Below are 18,989 nucleotides of genomic sequence, written 5' to 3'. Positions count from 1 at the left end.
ACCTTAGCCAATGCAGCCTGACACGTGAGTGCACACGAGGTCAGTCTCTAGTACAAGATGGCCACTAAAGACCGTCCCACATTAGCAGGAGAGAAGTTCAAGACTCGTAAAAGGGATGAGAGGACTAAGTTTGACCCCACCTCATTTGCTGAGCAACTTATTACTGGAATAAACGAGACAGATGGAAGTATAGAGGAAATTGCTAAATACTTGGACCAGGCTGGAAGTCTACTGGACTATAGGTACGTATGATGATGCTCTAGAAGCAACTTTGAGGATCACATGTGTCTCTCTATCCTAGACGTTATGCGGAGCCTTTGTTTGACGTCTTGATTGCTGGTGGATTCTTAGCACCTGGGGGCAAAATCATGTCCGTTCCACGAGCAGAAGTGTGTGTGTTCGCATGTGAGCCCATGGTGGAGGCAGTTAGGGTACATGTACAGGTTAGTGATAACACAACTGAATTCATGTACACTGTAGTACGATTCAATTGTAAGCCGTTGAGTTACTCGTACTTTTATATATTTGTGGTCTAATTTACAATTGTGTTGACTTCATTCCTATTAACTTCCTTGAGGTATTTCCTGTACACACTTCTGTATGTGTACAGTCTACGTAGGTACATGTAGCATGTTGGTTGGTGGAAGCTATAAACCAGTTATCTAAGTAAATACTTATAATGGCTCATTTGACACTTTTTAAGACAATTCTATTTCCTTCCACAGTTACTGACCAAACTAGCACTGCAGAGGTATAAGTATCTGCAGAAGCCACTGATGGAAGAGATGCTCAAAATACTCAAGTTTCTGAAAGCATTCACAGATGATGAGAGGCGTGCTCTGGCCATCTTCACTGCTCTGTGCATATCCGAGTCTTTGTTTCCTGTCTCTGTCATCGCCAGTCTACTAACGTATGTGTGCATAAAATAAGTGTTGTGGGTTTATCGATTGTGACACTTTTTAAGCAGTTTGAGCTCCAGATAGAGTAGAGCCTGTAAATATATTTCGTTGTAGTATTCCTGGGGATTTACTCCTACAGTCTTTGGAAATAATGTGCTAACAGGAGCGCAGCTGGTACTCTCAATGTGTTACTGTTCCACCATGCAGCACTGAGTCAATAGTGAAGGAAGGTCTCAGTCTAAGCTTCTCCACTGTCATGTTTCAGACCTGGATTAAGGAGAAAGGAATTGGACACATCAGCAGCTCTCTCAGAAAAAAGGCTCTAGACAGCAGACTTTTAGTGAGTGTATAATTCTTACTACTCAACATTTGAACGTGAAAAATTATAGTTGAAGTTCATACAGCCTAGTTGTACTCGCCATTGATAATTATCTTAATGTTTTCACAGGAACTATTGCCATCTACCAGGCGTTCTGCTATTCATTTTGACGATCATTTCACAAAAGAGGGTTTGGAAGATTTAGTCAAGTTTAGAAGAAATCAAGAATGTTCAGCGTCGCGTAAGAGACTGCAAGAGGAAATTAATGAAGTATTAGCTCGAGATGAGGACATCAAGTCAATGGCAGATGATATTGCCAAATGTGGCCAAGAATATCAGCAGAATAAATTGCTTACCGATTCAGACATTACTGTGATGGTAAGCTCCTCTAATAATAAATGATCGTGTGTGAAGCCCTAAAGATTTATTGGCTCTATTCTGTGTACTTATTATAAAGGTTCGACTCATTCGAACTACACCAGAGTGTTTCACTTGTGTTTGATGCGCTTGAAGATTTTTGTATATATTTGTGGCTTTCTCTCATTTAGCTTTGGAACTGTGTCATGGATGCAGCTGAACTGAGTTACAATGAAGATGTAGCAAAGGAACAAGTCCTAAAGCACCTCAAGGTATGGGACACTAAGTCTACATGTATAGAAGTTGATTGCTCCACCTTGTGTAGGGCTTCTGTCCATCATTCTTGCCATTCTGTGAACAAGGCACTCCACAACTCACACTACTCGTCAAGATGCAGGATTATTGTTACGATAATGCACTCATGACCAAAATCTTCTACAAGATTGTTTATCTCTTCTATAACAGTAAGCTCGATTCAGTTTGTGTTGTGAACACTCTTTAATTTAGTTGTGTGTTTTCTGCAGAGGATGTTATAACTGAACAAGCTATTCTCAAGTGGTATACTGATGCCCATTTAGCTAAAGGCAAGGCTGTGTTTCTACGACAGATGAAACCTATTGTAGACTGGCTGGAGACAGCTGAACAAGAATCAGTCTCTGAAGCTAAAGACTCACAAATGGACACTACATAATTTTTTTGATTTATATAGAGCTAGCCTGTTTTATCATGTGTTGGATGAAATTCTTATCATTTTTGCGCATGCGTTAATTTTGATGAGCATGCGCACTGGGGCAGCTGCATGGTCGATGAACCATGAAACCGTTATTTTGTATGCCAAAACAAAGCTTAAAGAAAGACACAGTAAGCGGATATGGCAACTGTAAGGAATGGACAAATACTATACAGTGAAAACAGCAAGTCTTGTCTTTGTGCAGGTTGGCGGACTGTTTCAGGAGCATTCCTCAGCTGTCTCCACTGGTGAACTGTGTGTCAAGTTGACTCTTCTGCTGGAGAAGGAAGGAGGAAGTTCCAATGGAACGAAATGTACCAAAAAGCTGTATACGTCCATTGTCAAGCACATAGACTCGGTGAGTATGCTAATACTCATATATATCTATAGACGTCTATATAATAATTAGCGAATATATTTTCGTATTTTTGAGGGTATAAATGTTTGCGGTTTTCGCTGATTAAGCATCTACCGTGAACATTTATACTCATGAATTTATTATCGTGTGCATGCCATGCTGCAGAAAGGCTGCTACTATTCAGCAAAAATTAAATCCACGGACATTTGTCTAACGGTTTCCGCAAAGTTTATATCTTCAAATTATATAATTATACCCGCTATACGGTAGCTATAGCTAAGTTGGTGGCCACCTCGATGAAAACTTCTACGCTTTTGAAGCAGCGTGAGGTTTCCAACTTCGTAATATTGAGAGACATTTTTTCGTTACAGGCAGTGGCCAATGCTAAGTATGAGTGGCTTCACACGCTGTTCAAGACACTGAGTCACCTTGCAAAGACCAGCACAGATCTATCCAGTGGATTCCACAAGTTCATCACATTTCGTCTCCCAGACAAGATAAGTACTTGTGTAATTATTGTGTTCAAACGATTAGTCTCTTTTCGTCCAGCACATTGTGTCGTGGTGTGAGGCCCTGTTGAGTAAGAGTAAGGGAGAGAGCTGGGGACAAACAGTGGACAATGTTCTTTTCAATCTAACGGTGAGGCAACAATTTCATATCGATACTGAAACCTAACGATACTCTTATTCTTGTTTGTAGGAGATTCTTGGCCATTTGAGTGAAGATGGTAACTTTACTCTATGCATGTACCAGCTTACATTAATTTTTTGTGCACTACAGATCAGAATGTAATGTTACCTCTGTTGACATCACTTCTGAGGTGTGTCTGCAGTAACTCTCTACCATGTTCGGCAAAAATTGAGGTATTAAAAATGCATTTTAGTGTAACTTTTAGGTCAATATTGTTACCTTTACTTCTCAGGCAGCACGAGGGTCAAACATCCTACTAGAAACGTGTCCAGAAGTTTACAAAATAGATCTCACCAAAAAGTCTGAAATAAAGCAGCTCATGTAAGGTCATTTTCCCCCTGTAAACAAATGACAGTATACTTTCTCCTATAGATTGCTTATGGGCAAGTCTATTCAAACTGCAGGAAGTAAGGGAACTAGTAGAGTACAGTCATGTACTTGTCACGCACTGTTTGTTCCCTCCCCCCAGATTTTGAGCTCCAAGTGTCCATTGTGGAGTGCCTATATCGTATGACCACTGATTCTGCAAGGGCAGTCTTGGCTCAGAAGTGGTTCAACAACTCTCCCGTTGGAGAGCGCTTTACTTCAATAAGAGAGGCCGAATTTGAAGTGGTCAGTTTATATATTTTAGCATTGACATTTGTGACATTTTGTATAAATATATACAGGACTGCAGACTGTTTCTGAACGAGCTGAACTTGTATGCTAAAGAGAGAAGTGTGTACAGTCTGTCATGTATGAAGCTCTTCTGTGGCGAGTTTGAGGTGTGTTGGTCTATATTGGCGTGTACATACCTCTTCCTAAGCACATAATTATCAACGCATACTATACCAATTTTGCTAAGAAATAGGTGAAACCTTTACCACTTGTATGTAGACCACTTGTTTATAGCCTGTTTGTCTACATGTAGCTTAAGGCCTCCTTCAAATTATCCATAGACTTATGGCATGCATACAACTCTCCCTCCTACAGCTCCATTGTCCCCAAGATAATAGCGTGGGCTGCTTTTGGGTGGACTTCAACACTGGGAGCAATAGTGTGACTGTGTACGTGGAGGACCCAGTATGCGATACAGAGCATCAGGAGAATGTGTGGGAAATGATCACCATCAAAGAATCATCTGTCGACAACTGGACAGTGAAAGGTAAGCAGCTGAGTTGTTCAGCTTCGCTTTAATCCCAATCTTTACTCTTGCAGTTCATGGTGGGGAATTCATTCTGTTGCTATGTCTCAAAGACCCAGCGCATATTCTCCTCCCAAGTATCCCACCCTCCACTTCTCACGATGTCACTATACATTTCAACTCCGTCTGTGATCCCAGCCACCCCTCAAAACTGGTCCTAGGAGCAACCAAACAGACGTCCAAGTCTTCCAAACAAAGCAGGGCCATCGATTATGTGCAAGTCATCCAGAAGAGAGTACACAAGCTAACTACTCCTCTCGAGATCTCCCCCATTGAGGCCCCACCAGACACTCCAGTGCAAGTGAGTGTATAGATAAGGCTTACAGCTACACTTGTGCTGCTAGGAATATTGTGTGTATGCACTTTCGACTAGTACACTCTGCTGTGGTTATGATGACCTCTTTCTTGTTTTACAGGGAGAACAAGTCAATTCTCAAAACTCAAATCTCACACCCACACCCAAGACTCTACAGCAGGCCACCCCAGCCACCTCCACTCCCAAACACTGTCGCCTCAAACAGATTGCTGCAACCTCGACCACACCTGCTCACCCCACCCCCTCCTCATCAGGTCGACGCCCACCTCTCATGTTTGCATCTAGCGGAGGAGCTCCGGCCAAAAATAAGGAACGTTCCAAAGCTAGCATGGCTCTTAACACCATCGTATTGGGATCTAAAAAGAGCAGAATTATTCAAATGAGCGTTGAGAAAACTGATGATGAGCAATTGGACTCTGAAGGAGTGAAGGAGAAAGTAAGTGAAATTGTGTATAAGAATTACTAACAATTTAATTAAACTTTGGCAGAATGTAATTTCAAGTTTAAAACACCAAGCCAACGCTGAATTGGAAACTCCGACAGGACGGTCAAAGAAAATAACTGGGAACAAGAAACGTGATACTCACCTGACCAATTTCAGGACCCTCGAATCTCCTGGAGGTGTTGACTCACCTGTCTTTGATTATGATCCGACAAATGTTGTAAAAAAGAAACTACAGCCACAAGTGAACAGTGTGCCCAAAAATGAACCTCAAAAACAAGTTGCAAAAAAACAGACTAAACCAAAGCAAAGATCTGACAAGTCAAAAGACAGCAAATCTGAGAACTCGGATACACGTATTGTCAAAGTGCCAGTCAAATGCTCATCTCTATTATCATGTAGTATAACTTCATCTCCAGACTCTGTTCTGTCTGATCTGTCCAATGGAAAACAGAGAAAATTTAACCTCAGCGGCGTTAGCCAATCTCATGCCAAAAAGAGTCAGTTGAAGGGAAGAAATTCGAAACACGGATCAAGAGAATCGTCCTTCCACACGTTAGATGTCACTGAACCTTTGGCTATCCCTGACTCCCTTCCCACTGAAGCTGTGAAACCTCCTGCAAATAAACTTTGTACCAAGTCGAAAGCAACACCATCTCTAGTTAAACGTACCAGACGGAGCTATTTGGAGAGCGATGATGAACCTCCCAATGATCAGTCCTGGGAACCAGCTAAAGAAGTGGTTAAGCCCAAAAGCCTGAAGACAAAGCCTACATCAACTCGAATAACTGCAGGGAAAACAGCTGTTAAAAAAGTAGCAAGCTCTAAAAACATTACTAAAAGCAAACCTGTTGAAAAACCACCAATGGCATTTAAGTCACAGTTTGAGAAACAGCGATTCATTGATGAGGTGTACGGTGACTTCTCTGTTCCTAGTACTAAACCAGCTCCAACAAAGAAAGATAGAAAAAGAATCATTGAAGATGTTTATGGTCTTACTGAACCAGATTGCGAAGTACCCAAGACAAAAGTTATCAAGCCAACAACTACGGCACAGAAAAAAGCAACTAAACAAAATCCTTCACACAAACGCTCGTCTAGAGTCAAGCCTAAGAGTCCTCTGAAACCAAAAAGGACAGTTCAATGTAAACAACCCGAACTTGTCACCAATGAAAAGACTACCTCGAGAAAATCCTCTAAGACTGTCACAAAACCACTGTCCAGTTCTCCTTCCAAACCCTCTTTCAAGACGTATGGCAAGAAAAACTATCAAAAACGACTCGAGGTCGATCACAGCGCTTTTGATGATATGGTTGCCAGCTATCTTAAGAAGCAATACAAACTGCCAGAGAATATCTATCCAGCTAGTCCGTTGAAGTCACCAGAAAAGACTCTTCGGATGTCGATCCAATCACCAATTCAAGACCCTCCAGCTGAAGTTGACAAAGAAATCTCGATCAGTCCTTCAAGTACTGTTGTTATGTCCCCACTGAAAGTAAGCATTTCTCCTGAGCAACTAATAAAGAGTCATACTTTTGATGATGAAGAGCCATCCATTGAGGCATCTGTCAAAGACAAAGTATTGAACACTAAAGCAACAGAGAAAGCTAACGTGCCCAAATCACTCAACCAACCCATCAAAGACCCACCGGATGCACCCCCGTCTCCTTCAGTTTCTGTACACTCATCTCAGGTCACTGCTGACCTCAATATTACGTTTGGATTCCAGAAAATTTGCCGTGCTCTCATTTCCAAGTCTGGTACCAAAGTAGATCCCGAGCCACAGATGGCAACGACCTCGTTTCAAGCGAAGAACTTTCCTAAAGATTGTGAGGAGCTTGAAGAAGTTGCGAGTGTATCATCCAATCATAGCAGTGAGTCAGAGCAGGATCACCATTCCCTACGCCTATCTCTAACTCAACTAACAAGAGTGAGTCTCTCGTGTGTGTGTGTGTGTGTGTGTGTGTGTGTGTGTGTGTGTGTGTGTGTGTGTGTGTGCGTGTGCATGTGTGTGTGCGTGTGCATGTGCGTGTGTGTACTGTGTCAGTCAATGTTTTTGTGTACATGTGTGTGTGTGTGTGCGTGTGCGTGTGTGTACTGTGTCAGTCAATGTTTTTGTTTACATGTGGTACAGGATATAGTGAGCAGTCACCAGATGCAGCCCCATAACATTGGTGCCAAGAGGAAACAGCCTCCAACACCCACAAAGATCCCAGCAAGGAAAGCTCTGTGTATTACTAAGAAGAAGGAGATTACTACACGACCTAAGACAAAGCCTCCAGTTGTTTTTCAACGAAATGCAAGGCTGGATTCTGATGAGGACATGCTCTCTGGTAATAATCGATAAGCATTAGCTGTGCAGTGTTAGTTAGTGTATGTGTTGTGTCCTTCACATTCTATGTGAGTATGGTCTGTGCAATAACATTGATTCATTACTACAGATGCTGACAGCATATCACAGCGTGACAGTGTATCAGTGTACTCTCACACCAACACAAAGGCCTCTGTCAACACCGACTCTGCAGGTTCCATTAGCACTCTATATGAGGAGGAAGAGGACGAGCAACCACCAAGACTAATAGAGCACAGGTAAAGGCCACAGCTACATTATAATTATGTACTAATGATGTACGTATGATGTACACAATTATGCTATTGTACAGCTCTAATATGCAAGATCTTGCGAATCTGTTTGGAAATAAGTTACAAACTGCCAAGAGAGGCAAACCGAGGAAGCCAACCAACTCCAAAAATAGCCACGGTAATTTAACATGCTCTGTTACTTTTAAATAATAACTGTACTGTATGCTGGTACACACAGCTGAACTACTGCAAATGTGGCAACACCATCATGACGAGAGAGGTGGAACTCTTACATTGTACGGAGACCAACTGTACAAAGAGTTGGAAATTCTTGAGAGAGACGTACAACAAACACGTGATGTTGAGAAGCAGACCATGCACTTCATGACAAAGAAACTAACAACACTGCGGCAGAACATTGGATCACAACAGAAACAGTGAGCAATGGTCCTCTTACAGAGGTTTAAATGTTCAATGAGTAATGTAAACTGGTGCACATAATTATTATACTTTTTTAGTGAATAATTAGAGGTCACTCTTTATAATTGTGTTATCTAGCGTTGCACTTCTAAGAATATTTGCGTTCATGTATCTATTATCAAGACTAACAATACTTTGCTATGAACGAGAGTATTCCAATGATAATATTATGCAGGGTTGATCGTATTCGCACCTTGCAAGTGTCCTTCCACCAACACCTTGGTAAACTGGAGGAGAGTCAGAGCAGTGAGCAAATGTGGGCACACAAGTCTCTCAAACAAGAAATGCACAGTCTACAGAAGAAACTTCTCGTTGATAACGTGAGTTTTAGCTTGCTAGTTAAGTAAAATTAATGTTCAATTTCAATGGATTTTGTGGCTTTGTAAGTACTTCTTATTGCATTATCATTACTCTTGATCATTGTCTTTACCTGTTCCACAGGAGAGGAAAGAAATATCACGAGTCAAGCAATGTCTGCACGCCATGTTGCTGCAAGTATCTTGAACTGACATTCTATTATACAGACATAATAAGAGCTATGATTACATGTCAGTCATCTGTTCATTGATAATTTTATCACTTTTAATTAGTCCATTCATTTCCCCCCTCACCTACATGTACATATACGATCCTTCAATATCAGCATTACAGTATATTCTGTCATTTGGCATAATTATTATTGACCAATTTTATATTGTAAATTTCGTTATACAAGTATATATATAGCTGATTGAAATCACATACGAAACAGAATTATAATTATTTGAGAAATCAATGATTAAAACTGGGGCATAACAATAACATATAATTATAGGGGTTGTATGACATGAATCCACGAATGAAAGTGATTGAATTATTGTCCTTTATTTTGTCTCTGCTTAACAGTGTCTAGTAACAGTGTGAGCTTGTCCTCCGAGCTCTGAGACATTCTCTCCACCTCCTCTCTCACGGTCCTCACATAGTCTTCATCAGTGACCTGCTTCAGGTTGATACACACATTGTAGTAGGCACCCTTCAGTCCAGTGTGGAGACTGCACCCTCCAACCTAAGCGGTGGGAACAGATAGTACAGAAAAAAGCTATCAAAAGACACGTACCTTTATAAGTACATGCACGTAGTTACCAATCCAAACTACAAAAGCTAACACAGAATACAAAGTCATCATTCAAGGCACTAATATTCTTACCTGAATGTCAGACAGAGCTGTCTCGTTGCCATGTGTCGCTATGGTGATCATGTAATCCCAGCAGCCGTAGGCAATTTTCATCACATTCAGCGGAACCTCAATGGCGTCTTTCAACCCATCCTGCATGGCTTGCTTCCGTCTGTATAAAGGTAATCATAATAATAACTCCAGGCATTACTATAATAGTCTGTACATCTTACTTGGCAATTTCTTCCTTAGTAGTCTTGGGTAACTTTAGCGCTTCCTAAAGAAAATAGGCAGTAAAACAGTCCAAGGTTATCTACAGTTACACATTAGTTTAGCTACAGGATGTACAACAGCTTCGATACTTGTCTACATGCAATACAACAGTGAGTAGGACTCACCATGTAAGAGCTAAAAGCCTGTGTGTCTTTGTCTATGAGTGGAATGAGCTGCTGAGTGGCGCTGTGTAGTGGAGGAATGGCTACCCTCATCACAGGATCAAGGGCTTCAAACTTCCTGTTGCCAAATGTTAGCAGCCCAACCATTGCACCCAATGCTGCTCCCTGGGTGAGTTGTATACACAAGATAAGCTAGAGGGGGTGCTAGAGGGAGTGCTAAATCATAGTAAAAAGAATCGTCACCAGGAGTGTCTTCATACACTCCTGCCATCACACTAATAAAATTATGCTGTCTCAGCTATCTAATTAGTTGCCAATTACATGTACATGAAGTGATAATTGGAATCAAATGCCCCATAGCTACAACCCATGATAAGAAGAGAACAGATCTCACCATTGTAAGGGAGTGCTCACCATACTAGCAATGCAGGCTGAAGCAGAGCCCCCTCCTGGTGCTGACGTCCTCGCTGCCAGCTGTTCTACAAATGAGCGCACACTACCACTGGCCAGAGGACCATCTGTATTGCTCCCAACACGATACCTGAGAGTGAGGAAATGGTAATACGTAGATTGAGTTCTAAGAATACGTTAGATCGCAAAGAGTTAACTTTTCTGCTGATTTGGCTCATTCGCAAAAGTTTTTCACCCGAGCAATACGGTACATGTACAATTTATGATTGTAACCAAGTTACTGTTAAAATTCTTAGAGTGTGTAACTTAAGTCTAAACCTACTCAATAATCTTTTCCTGAGGCTTAAACTCAGATATGGAGTTGAGACCCAGTCTGTCTATGACCAGTCGCACTTTCTGAGACTCGTGGAGTACGAACAGTCCCTCCTTCTCTATGTAATAATCAGCTGCCATCAAAATGGGCTTGAGGGGCACTAGTCCCACTATCTCTGACCCAACAACACCCAACTTCAGCTCCTGCACACGTACAAAACAACAGTAAGATGTTTAATGTTTATTATTCGAAGGCTACAGACTACGTCTAGAAAATACGGTTATGTTTGGGTGTGAACTCTATGAGCTTTGTTTGGCATGGCATTCTGAGATGTTCTGAATTTCATATTTCACACCCCACGCTTAAATATTCAACGAGACAAAGTAATATCCCTCACCCTAGCATCCTTGCTGCACTCCTCAAAAGCAGTGTGTATGGGAGTGACCTCATAGTCACACAGGTTCATGGAGACCTGGGCAATGCCTTGCTCAGCCACATACCAGCCCAGTGCCCTGACTAACTTCAATCGACCAGGCTGAAGAGAGAGGAAGGTGCAGAGAGAGAGTTACTGTATGCATGGGACCGATAATTATTCTTTTACTATTGTACTTGTGTACTGTAGTTTAAAGCCACCACTAACTTCTGAGCACAATTAAAGGGCATACAAATAAAACACCAGCTTTGACAGACTGTTCACCTTCTTTCCTGTTGATCCCCCAGACTCCCTCAGGGCGATAGAGATCCGATTAGCCTGCTCCTTGGTGCCCAAGAGGTTGACATTGTACGCTATAAGGAACTTCCTAGCACCAACCACAGATACTCCCCATCGAGGTACAAAGGTCGTTGGGCCGTAATCAGGAGCCCAATCAGCCTGCTTGAGCTGTACATTGAGATATACAGCTACAAATTGTCTCCACACAGCTTCTGCTTACACACAAGATGCCCAAATTGGTTCATAAAACCATTGTAGGTTTAAAAAAAGTGAGGTTGAGGATTAAAAGTAACCACCACTTCAAAAGGTACATCCCTGTACTCACCTTTTCTTGGAGCTCTTCGTACTCTCCCTTGCGTATGCTCTGTAGTGATCTCCTGTAGTCCCTCTCCTGTGAGGCCTCATACAGGTAGACTGGTACACCCAGCTCCCTAGCCAGCTGCTCACCCAGGCTCTTGGAGCACCTCACACAGTCCTCTAGTGTTGTGTTGGCAACTGGCACAAACGGACACACATCCATGGCTCCTATTCGTGGATGCTCTCCTATAAAACAAATAACCAAAATATGGTAAGATTTAATCTGAGCTCACCATGATGTTTGGTCATGTCAATTAGCTTGTAGGCCACTTTGGCAGCTGATAGGGCTCCCATCACCACACTTTCTGGACTACCAACAAACGTGTACACAGTCCTATTGATGCTCACACCAGGCTCCACGTCCAACAGAGAGCATCCTTCAGTACTCTTGATGGCAGAGGCGATGGCTTGAATAGTCTCCTCATTGCGTCCCTCTGAAAAGTTAGGAACACACTCAACAACCCTGGCTGAAGACATTTTTACCCGAGGCGCGCGTGGGCGGCCACGTTGTTACCTTGCGCGAAGTTCAGCACAACGAGCCCCACCCCCCTTTATCTAGATTGTGTACTGTACTGCATAAAGACAGGATCTAGGAGTGCAGGAGTTCATGCACTCCTGATGAAGAGTATAGGTAATCAATTGTGTGAGTTATTTAAACAACTTTTGTGTGCCTAGTGTCAGAATCTATATTTGTGGGAAAATGAAGGTTCTTGCTCTTCTACTGGTGCTCTTGGGATACTCCCAGGGACAAACTGTGGAGCTAAAATATGCATTATTCACTGCAACTGAAATATTTGACTCATCTGGAGCAGTGCCTGCAATTGAACTGGCTGAGCAGATGGTTAACAGCAATGACTCTATCTTGCCTGGCTACACATTAGCACATATTGGAATCAAAGACACTAAGGTAAGTTAAATAGGTACAACCGAATACAGACTCAGCTGCATTTTGCACAGAGTTATAGTGATTTTAGTCTAGCTAGTTAGCTAGTTAAACCATTCCCCTTCTACACAGTGTGACAGAGCAATATCACTGGGTCTATTCTTTGAGGCCCTCTCTTCTCCCAATTCTCCTATCCTGGGACTACTTGGGTGTGGTTGTTCAGTAGCCTCTACACCAGTGGCAGAAATAGTGCAACACAAGAGCCTCTCACAGGTTAGCAGAATGTGTGCTAATTGTTATACTTCAGTTTTATTACCAGGTATCTTATGGATCGTCTTCGATTGAGCTTGATGACCAGGATCGATTTCCTAACTTCTTTCGTGTCGTTCCATCAGATGCTGAATATCCTGCAGTCTTTAATGCAATACTTCAGCAGTATGGCTGGAAAAGAGTTGCTATCCTAACTCAAAATGAAGGAATCTTTACTGCGGTAAAAAGAAGTTGGTGCTGTGTGGTTTCAAATCAAAACTTTTTTGCAGAGCTTTGAAAGACTGAAAAAAATGTTTGTCGCTCAGAATGTGACTGTAATGAACAGAGTAATTCGTAGTGAGCTACCCATTCAAGAATTAAATACAAACTTCTTTGTGAGTTTCCTATGAATTATAGCGGCTATAATTATAAGTATGGCAAAGATAACAACATAGTTATACCGTCTGTGATGGATTAGGGAACGGCATTCCTCTAAGCATTCAGGCTGTTGTTTGATTGTATACTATAAGTTACTGTGTATTTAAAATAGTTGTTGGTTAGATTTAGATATTGTATTTTTTATCCCCATGCCATGCAGTTAGAAGATGATGACTATCGTGTATTCATTATCAATGCTTACTCTCAATTTGCACAACACATAATATGCGAGGTGAGATGAAGTACTACCATAATCATTGTGAATGCCTCTCACTATTATTATATAATTTCAGGCCTATAAACGAGGCTATACCTATCCAAGGTATGTTTGGATCCTGTACGCATGGTATGCAGATGAATGGTGGACTCAAGATGCTGATATTGGTTGTACAAGCAGCCAGTTAGCAGAGTTTTTAGATAAAGTTTTAGCCGTTCAGGTCTTTGCCGTCCCTTCTGATGAAAACGCTATGACTGATACTGGACTGGTGGGTGTCTGTCCTACTTAGTTGATTTATTAGTGTAATTCTTTCTTTATAGACCGCAAATGAATTTGACACCCTCTATGAAACAACATTGAGTACAAGCAACTACAGTTCTTCGTTTGTAGCTCCTATTGGATATGACGCTCTATGGACGTTTGCATTTGCTCTGGACAAAACAAACCATATGCTGCAAGAGATGACAAGAGATGATATTCTAAACACAACAGGGTGCTTGGGAGAAAACTCGAGAGACGGTATGCGCTGGGAATTAGTCTCTCTGGAAAATTTCACAAATGACAATCGGCTCATGAGCTGTGTTATACGATGGAACCTTCAAAGAACAGACTTTATAGGAATATCTGTAAGTTCAATGTGCAGGTTTACTATATTTGATGTGCTGCTTTTATAGGGACGAGTTCATTTCAATGACATTGGCTCCAGGTTTAAAGCAAACAGTAAGATATATCAGTATAGACTAAACGAAAGTAATGGAACGCTTGCAAGTCAGTACTTTGCACGAACAGACCATCAGAACAGTACTACTACACTAGCAATTGTATACCTGAGCAACGAGTCAACTGGTACAGTCTATTCAGGTACCGAATATCATTTATCTATCTAATCAACTCATGCCAATAGCATGATATAGATCATGTATCTATCTACTCAACTTATGCCAATAGGTGGTGTTCCTCTTGATGGAACTCCATTCAATAAGGTCAATACATTTCACGATGCACTGGTTATTTGCTACTACATTCTCGCTGGTTTGGGTCTCCTGTACAGTACTGTCTGCCTAGTCTTCAACTTTACACAACGAAATAAAAGGTTAAATGTATACGTACTTATGAAGTGTGTATTAATTTTGTCTTTTTCTGTATAGGGTTGTGAAACTCACAAGCCCTAACCTCAACTATTTTCTCATAGCTGGCACATACATAATGTATGCAGCAGTGTTTCTTCAACTCATATCAAGCACTGTGTATGAAGTAAACTATGTGAGATGCATTGTAAGTCAGTAGTAATAATTATAGATCTATATAGTGTGCAATCAGTGCCAATATGAATGAGTCATCATGCAAACATGCAAGCGGTCAGCATCTAAAACAACCATAAGCTGTAGCTTGGAAGCCTCATTCCTGGCCCACTAATTGAACGCTAGGTATTAAAAAAAATTGGTGTGGGACCAAGGCTAGTAGCTTGGTAGATAAAAAATAAAGGTCACATGTGAAAACCTCACATTCTATACATACTCCCTAGCTGTGATATAGTGCGAGTGATCTTTCTCACCACATTTGCCAGCACCAATGGTTCTAATTAATACAGTCACATGACAGAATTCAAGTGCAATAACTGGTGTGTGTGTGTGCTCAGAGTCAGAAAATAAGTGTTATATAGTTTCCTCCTTGCATGTGCGTTTATACCGCTTAAATGTTTGTTTAGATGATTGTTTGAATAAGCAATAACTGGTGTGTGTGTGAGCTCAGAGTCAGAAAATAAGTGTTATATAGTTTCCACCTTGCACGTGCGTTTATACCACTTGCGTGTTTGTTAGACGATTGTTTGAATAAGCAATAACTGGTGTGTGTGAGCTCAGAGTCAGAAAATAAGTGTTATATAGTTTCCTCCTTGCATGTGCGTTTATACCGCTTGCATGTTTGTTTAGACGATTGTTTGAATAAGCAATAACTGGTGTGTGTGTGAGCTCAGAGTCAGAAAATAAGTGTTATATAGTTTCCTCCTTGCATGTGCGTTTATACCGCTTGCATGTTTGTTTAGACGATTGTTTAAATAAGCAATAACTGGTGTGTGTGTGAGCTCAGAGTCAGAAAATAAGTGTTATATAGTTTCCTCCTTGCATGTGCGTTTATACCGCTTGCATGTTTGTTTAGACGATTGTTTAAATAAGCAATAACTGGTGTGTGTGAGCTCAGAGTCAGAAAATAAGTGTTATATCGTTTCCTCCTTGCATGTGCGTTTATACCGCTTGCATGTTTATTTAGACGATTGTTTGAATAAGCAATAACTGGTGTGTGTGAGCTCAGAGTCAGAAAATAAGTGTTATCGTTTCCTCCTTGCATGTGCGTTTATACCGCTTGCATGTTTGTTTAGACGATTGTTTGAATAAGCAATAACTGGTGTGTGTGAGCTCAGAGTCAGAAAATAAGTGTTATCGTTTCCTCCTTGCATGTGCGTTTATACCGCTTGCATGTTTGTTTAGACAATTGTTTGAATAAGCAATAACTGGTGTGTGTGTGAGCTCAGAGTCAGAAAATAAGTGTTATATAGTTTCCTCCTTGCATGTGCGTTTAAACCGCTTAAATGTTTGTTTAGACGATTGTTTGAATAAGCAATAACTGGTGTGTGTGTGAGCTCAGAGTCAAAAAATAAGTATTATATCGTTTCCTCCTTGCATGTGCGTTTAGACCGCTTGAATGTTTAGACCACTTGCATGTTTGTTAGACGGTTTCATTGTTTGTTTTGACTGCTTATAAGAGAAATCTATATTTTAGCACCATACATTATAATGTACATCGCAATAATATAATGTCTCCGGGAGACTAATAAGCCTGCATGTGCACAATAGATGGATACCCTAGTGTACAACATCGGCTACTGTATGGCGTTTGGAGTGATTCTAGCGAAAATGGGGAGGATCAACTACATCTTTAATAACCCAACAGCAAGCAAAACGGTATTATTGTTATAATGCATGTGGAAAGTACAGTCACGCGTTATTGTTGCTTTACAGACTGTCAGGGATTGGCATCTGATTATAGTCACACTGCTCGTCACAGGATTCGGAACACTACTCGTAACGTTGCAAGTGGCTATCCCTCAACTCAGGCCAACTCCACAACTGATTCCAGACGATGAACACGGGATTGAAAGAGACGTACGTTTGTTCATACTTTGATCCTCCAACCTTAGACATACAACTATGTACTTAAAACTCATTTACAGGAATATAATGTAAGGATCAACAACACCGTTTACAACTGCATTGTTGGTGCCAGTGTAGAAGCTACTGCGTGGATCATTGTAACCTTCCTCTATTTGGTAGTGTTGCAAATTGTGGGAATTGTTCTAGCAATTCAAACACGCAAAGTAAAGGTCAAAGTGTTGAATGATTCCAAGTACATCGCTGCTCTGATTTACATATCCAGCATTGTGTTAGTCACCAGACCAGTTGCTATATTTGGTGTAAACAATCTACTCAATGTGAGCGAGGCCATCCTTTCTGGAGGAATTATCATTGTCAGTACTGCATTTTTGAGTTTTGTCTTCATTCCCAAGGTAAGTATATAAATGTCTATTCTTAAATATGTATTCTGTATATACATGCAGATGGTGAGCCTAGCTCGAGATCCAAAGGGAGAGAATGTGTTTGACAAAAGCAGTGACATTACTACGGCCGAGATTTCTCTAAGTAGGAAAGTAAGCGTTGTAGATGAAGCTGAATTGAAAATAAAGCAACTAGAGGCCAAAGTTGCTCAGCTTGAGAAAAAGAAACTGGAGCTACAGAAGGTAAGCCTATTTTCAGTGTTTAATTGGTTGATAAATATATACCTCTGTGTAGTATGAGAATGAAAAATGTTCAGAAATCTTGGTGAACAAAAACAATATCAATGGCTGTATTGGCTCAGTCGATTCTGTCTCGGGAACAATTATATAAACATGAATAATTATGCTGTATTTGTAATTTGTATTTCTCCCAATAATTTATAATTATATATATATAGCATAAAATAGTGATTAGAAAATTATAATTCTTTTTTTGTATTTCCCTCAATATAATTATAGCACAATAATTATTTGTTGTATAGAAAATTAGATGACATTGTATCATCAAAGGTATTCACTCAAAGAATGAACAAGAATTAAAAACAATTCATATGCCTGCCCACAAAAGTGTCCATACTTTTATCTGCACCGAAGCACTTGCCAGCCTCTAGCATATATATAGCATACTTGGGGGGGAAATCCTGTAACAAAACAGAAACAAGTGATACCTATTAAGCAACACACGTTTTGGCATGGCTTATGGTTCATATAATACTACAATGTTACGGAGTCATGAGCAAATACTGGTCAGAATGAAACGCTTCCATATCTTGCAAACCCAATGCTGCTCCCTGGATGAGTTGTACACAAGATAAGTAAAGCCCCTGGTATTTTGGCCGATTTTTAACACATTATCTGAAAAAGGCCTCTCTTAGCTTTCAATGCGATTGGACCAACGTAACTAAAGTTATGGCCGCTCAAAGATACTTTATTAAACACTTTACTGTTCAAACAGGGACACTTCTACATTCACCACCTCCTCGGGTCCTATTGCTAGACACATGCAGACAACATACGCAATGCAAACAACAAACAAACAACTACCATGAACAAATCTCATCATGCACAGTAACAGAGTGCTCACCATACTAGTAATGTAGGCTGAAGTAGAGCCCCCTCCTGGTGCTGACGTTCTCTCTGTCAGCTGTTCCACAAATGAGCGCACACTACCACTGGCCAAAGGACCATCTGCATTGCTCCCAACACGATACCTGAGAGTGAGGAAATGGTAATACGTAGATTGAGCTCTAGGAATACATTATCCTTGATCAACTTCTACAGTGACATTGTACATTATATGATTGTAACCAAGTTACTGTTAAAATTCTAACTCTAAACCTACTCAATAATTTTTCCTGAGGCTTGAACTCAGGTATGAAGTTGAGACCCAGTATGTGTAATATTTAAATCAGCTGCCATCAAAATGGGCTTGAGAGGTACTAGTCCCACTAGCTATCTCTGACCCAACAACACCCAACTTCAGCTCCTGCACAAGTAAAAAGCAATAGTAGCTTACAGAAAGATGTTTATTTGAAGGCTACAGACTAACATGGTTGTGTTTGGGTGTTAAATATGAAATTCAGAACATCTCATGCTTTGTTTGGCATGGCATTCTGAGATGTTCTGAATTTCATACTTCACACCCTACAGGCTACACTTAAATATTCTACACGTCCAACAGAGAGCATCCTTCAGTACTCTTGATGGCAGAGGCGGATGGCTTGAACATTGCGTCAGTTGGGAACACACTCACAACCAGGTTGCATTTTTGGCGTTCAGCACAACGAGCCCCACCCCCACCCTAACAATTGTGGATTGTAGGTGATCAATCTGTAGTCTCGCACCAGCCCCTAAAAAACCATGTTATCGACGACCTAGCATTCAAATAGAAAAC

At 40.9% G+C, this 18,989-nt stretch overlaps 4 protein-coding genes and 1 long non-coding RNA gene across 7 annotated transcripts; 3 read left to right on the top strand and 2 right to left on the bottom strand.

Moving 5' to 3' along the window:
- Nucleotides 1–8: 8 nt before the first annotated feature.
- Nucleotides 9–2,319, top strand: LOC135331831 (eIF5-mimic protein 2-A-like). Its single transcript, XM_064527089.1, has 8 exons — nucleotides 9–242; nucleotides 302–443; nucleotides 726–910; nucleotides 1,107–1,239; nucleotides 1,348–1,596; nucleotides 1,767–1,847; nucleotides 1,901–2,039; nucleotides 2,100–2,319. The coding sequence occupies exons 1-8, from the start codon at nucleotides 58–60 to the stop codon at nucleotides 2,264–2,266; spliced, it is 1,281 nt and encodes a 426-aa protein (XP_064383159.1). The 5' UTR covers nucleotides 9–57; the 3' UTR covers nucleotides 2,267–2,319.
- Nucleotides 2,320–2,387: 68 nt separating this feature from the next.
- On the top strand, nucleotides 2,388–9,053 carry LOC135331826 (synaptonemal complex protein 2-like). The gene is made up of 20 exons (XM_064527081.1): nucleotides 2,388–2,455; nucleotides 2,511–2,663; nucleotides 3,035–3,162; nucleotides 3,218–3,302; nucleotides 3,363–3,390; nucleotides 3,444–3,526; nucleotides 3,586–3,674; nucleotides 3,726–3,760; nucleotides 3,823–3,965; nucleotides 4,022–4,117; nucleotides 4,326–4,497; nucleotides 4,551–4,837; nucleotides 4,953–5,288; nucleotides 5,341–7,224; nucleotides 7,429–7,627; nucleotides 7,736–7,883; nucleotides 7,958–8,055; nucleotides 8,116–8,314; nucleotides 8,533–8,677; nucleotides 8,799–9,053. The coding sequence occupies exons 1-20, from the start codon at nucleotides 2,447–2,449 to the stop codon at nucleotides 8,859–8,861; spliced, it is 4,380 nt and encodes a 1,459-aa protein (XP_064383151.1). The 5' UTR covers nucleotides 2,388–2,446; the 3' UTR covers nucleotides 8,862–9,053.
- Nucleotides 9,054–9,056: 3 nt separating this feature from the next.
- LOC135331830 (formimidoyltransferase-cyclodeaminase-like) lies at nucleotides 9,057–12,206 on the bottom strand. 2 transcript variants are annotated; one of them, XM_064527087.1, is made up of 10 exons: nucleotides 11,932–12,206; nucleotides 11,667–11,884; nucleotides 11,327–11,509; nucleotides 11,027–11,164; nucleotides 10,639–10,832; nucleotides 10,320–10,446; nucleotides 9,909–10,070; nucleotides 9,744–9,787; nucleotides 9,544–9,682; nucleotides 9,057–9,402 (listed from the first exon to the last, which is right to left on the bottom strand). In XM_064527087.1, exons 1-10 carry the CDS (start codon nucleotides 12,173–12,175, stop codon nucleotides 9,211–9,213), a joined length of 1,641 nt encoding a protein of 546 aa, XP_064383157.1. In that variant the 5' UTR covers nucleotides 12,176–12,206; the 3' UTR covers nucleotides 9,057–9,210. The 2 variants fall into 2 exon arrangements, with proteins under 2 accessions (XP_064383157.1, XP_064383158.1); XM_064527088.1 differs by having other exon boundaries at nucleotides 11,667–11,866.
- Nucleotides 12,207–12,311: 105 nt separating this feature from the next.
- Nucleotides 12,312–17,469, top strand: LOC135331829 (gamma-aminobutyric acid type B receptor subunit 1-like). Its single transcript, XM_064527086.1, has 15 exons — nucleotides 12,312–12,605; nucleotides 12,714–12,854; nucleotides 12,901–13,071; nucleotides 13,121–13,225; nucleotides 13,429–13,500; nucleotides 13,562–13,753; nucleotides 13,806–14,111; nucleotides 14,160–14,346; nucleotides 14,434–14,578; nucleotides 14,634–14,760; nucleotides 16,338–16,445; nucleotides 16,503–16,646; nucleotides 16,715–17,047; nucleotides 17,099–17,278; nucleotides 17,331–17,469. Exons 1-15 carry the CDS (start codon nucleotides 12,399–12,401, stop codon nucleotides 17,424–17,426), a joined length of 2,514 nt encoding a protein of 837 aa, XP_064383156.1. The 5' UTR covers nucleotides 12,312–12,398; the 3' UTR covers nucleotides 17,427–17,469.
- A 136-nt stretch (nucleotides 17,470–17,605) lies between these two features.
- LOC135331834 (uncharacterized) lies at nucleotides 17,606–18,894 on the bottom strand. Of its 2 annotated transcripts, none has more exons than XR_010393060.1 (3): nucleotides 18,438–18,894; nucleotides 18,180–18,306; nucleotides 17,606–17,736 (listed from the first exon to the last, which is right to left on the bottom strand). It is a non-coding gene; the product is annotated as an uncharacterized LOC135331834 (long non-coding RNA). The 2 variants fall into 2 exon arrangements; XR_010393059.1 differs by having other exon boundaries at nucleotides 17,728–17,886.
- Nucleotides 18,895–18,989: the final 95 nt, after the last annotated feature.

This window comes from Halichondria panicea, chromosome 2 (genome assembly GCF_963675165.1).
Source record: "Halichondria panicea chromosome 2, odHalPani1.1, whole genome shotgun sequence".
NCBI classification, from domain to species: domain Eukaryota; kingdom Metazoa; phylum Porifera; class Demospongiae; order Suberitida; family Halichondriidae; genus Halichondria; species Halichondria panicea.
This window is presented reverse-complemented; position numbering and strand designations above follow the sequence as displayed.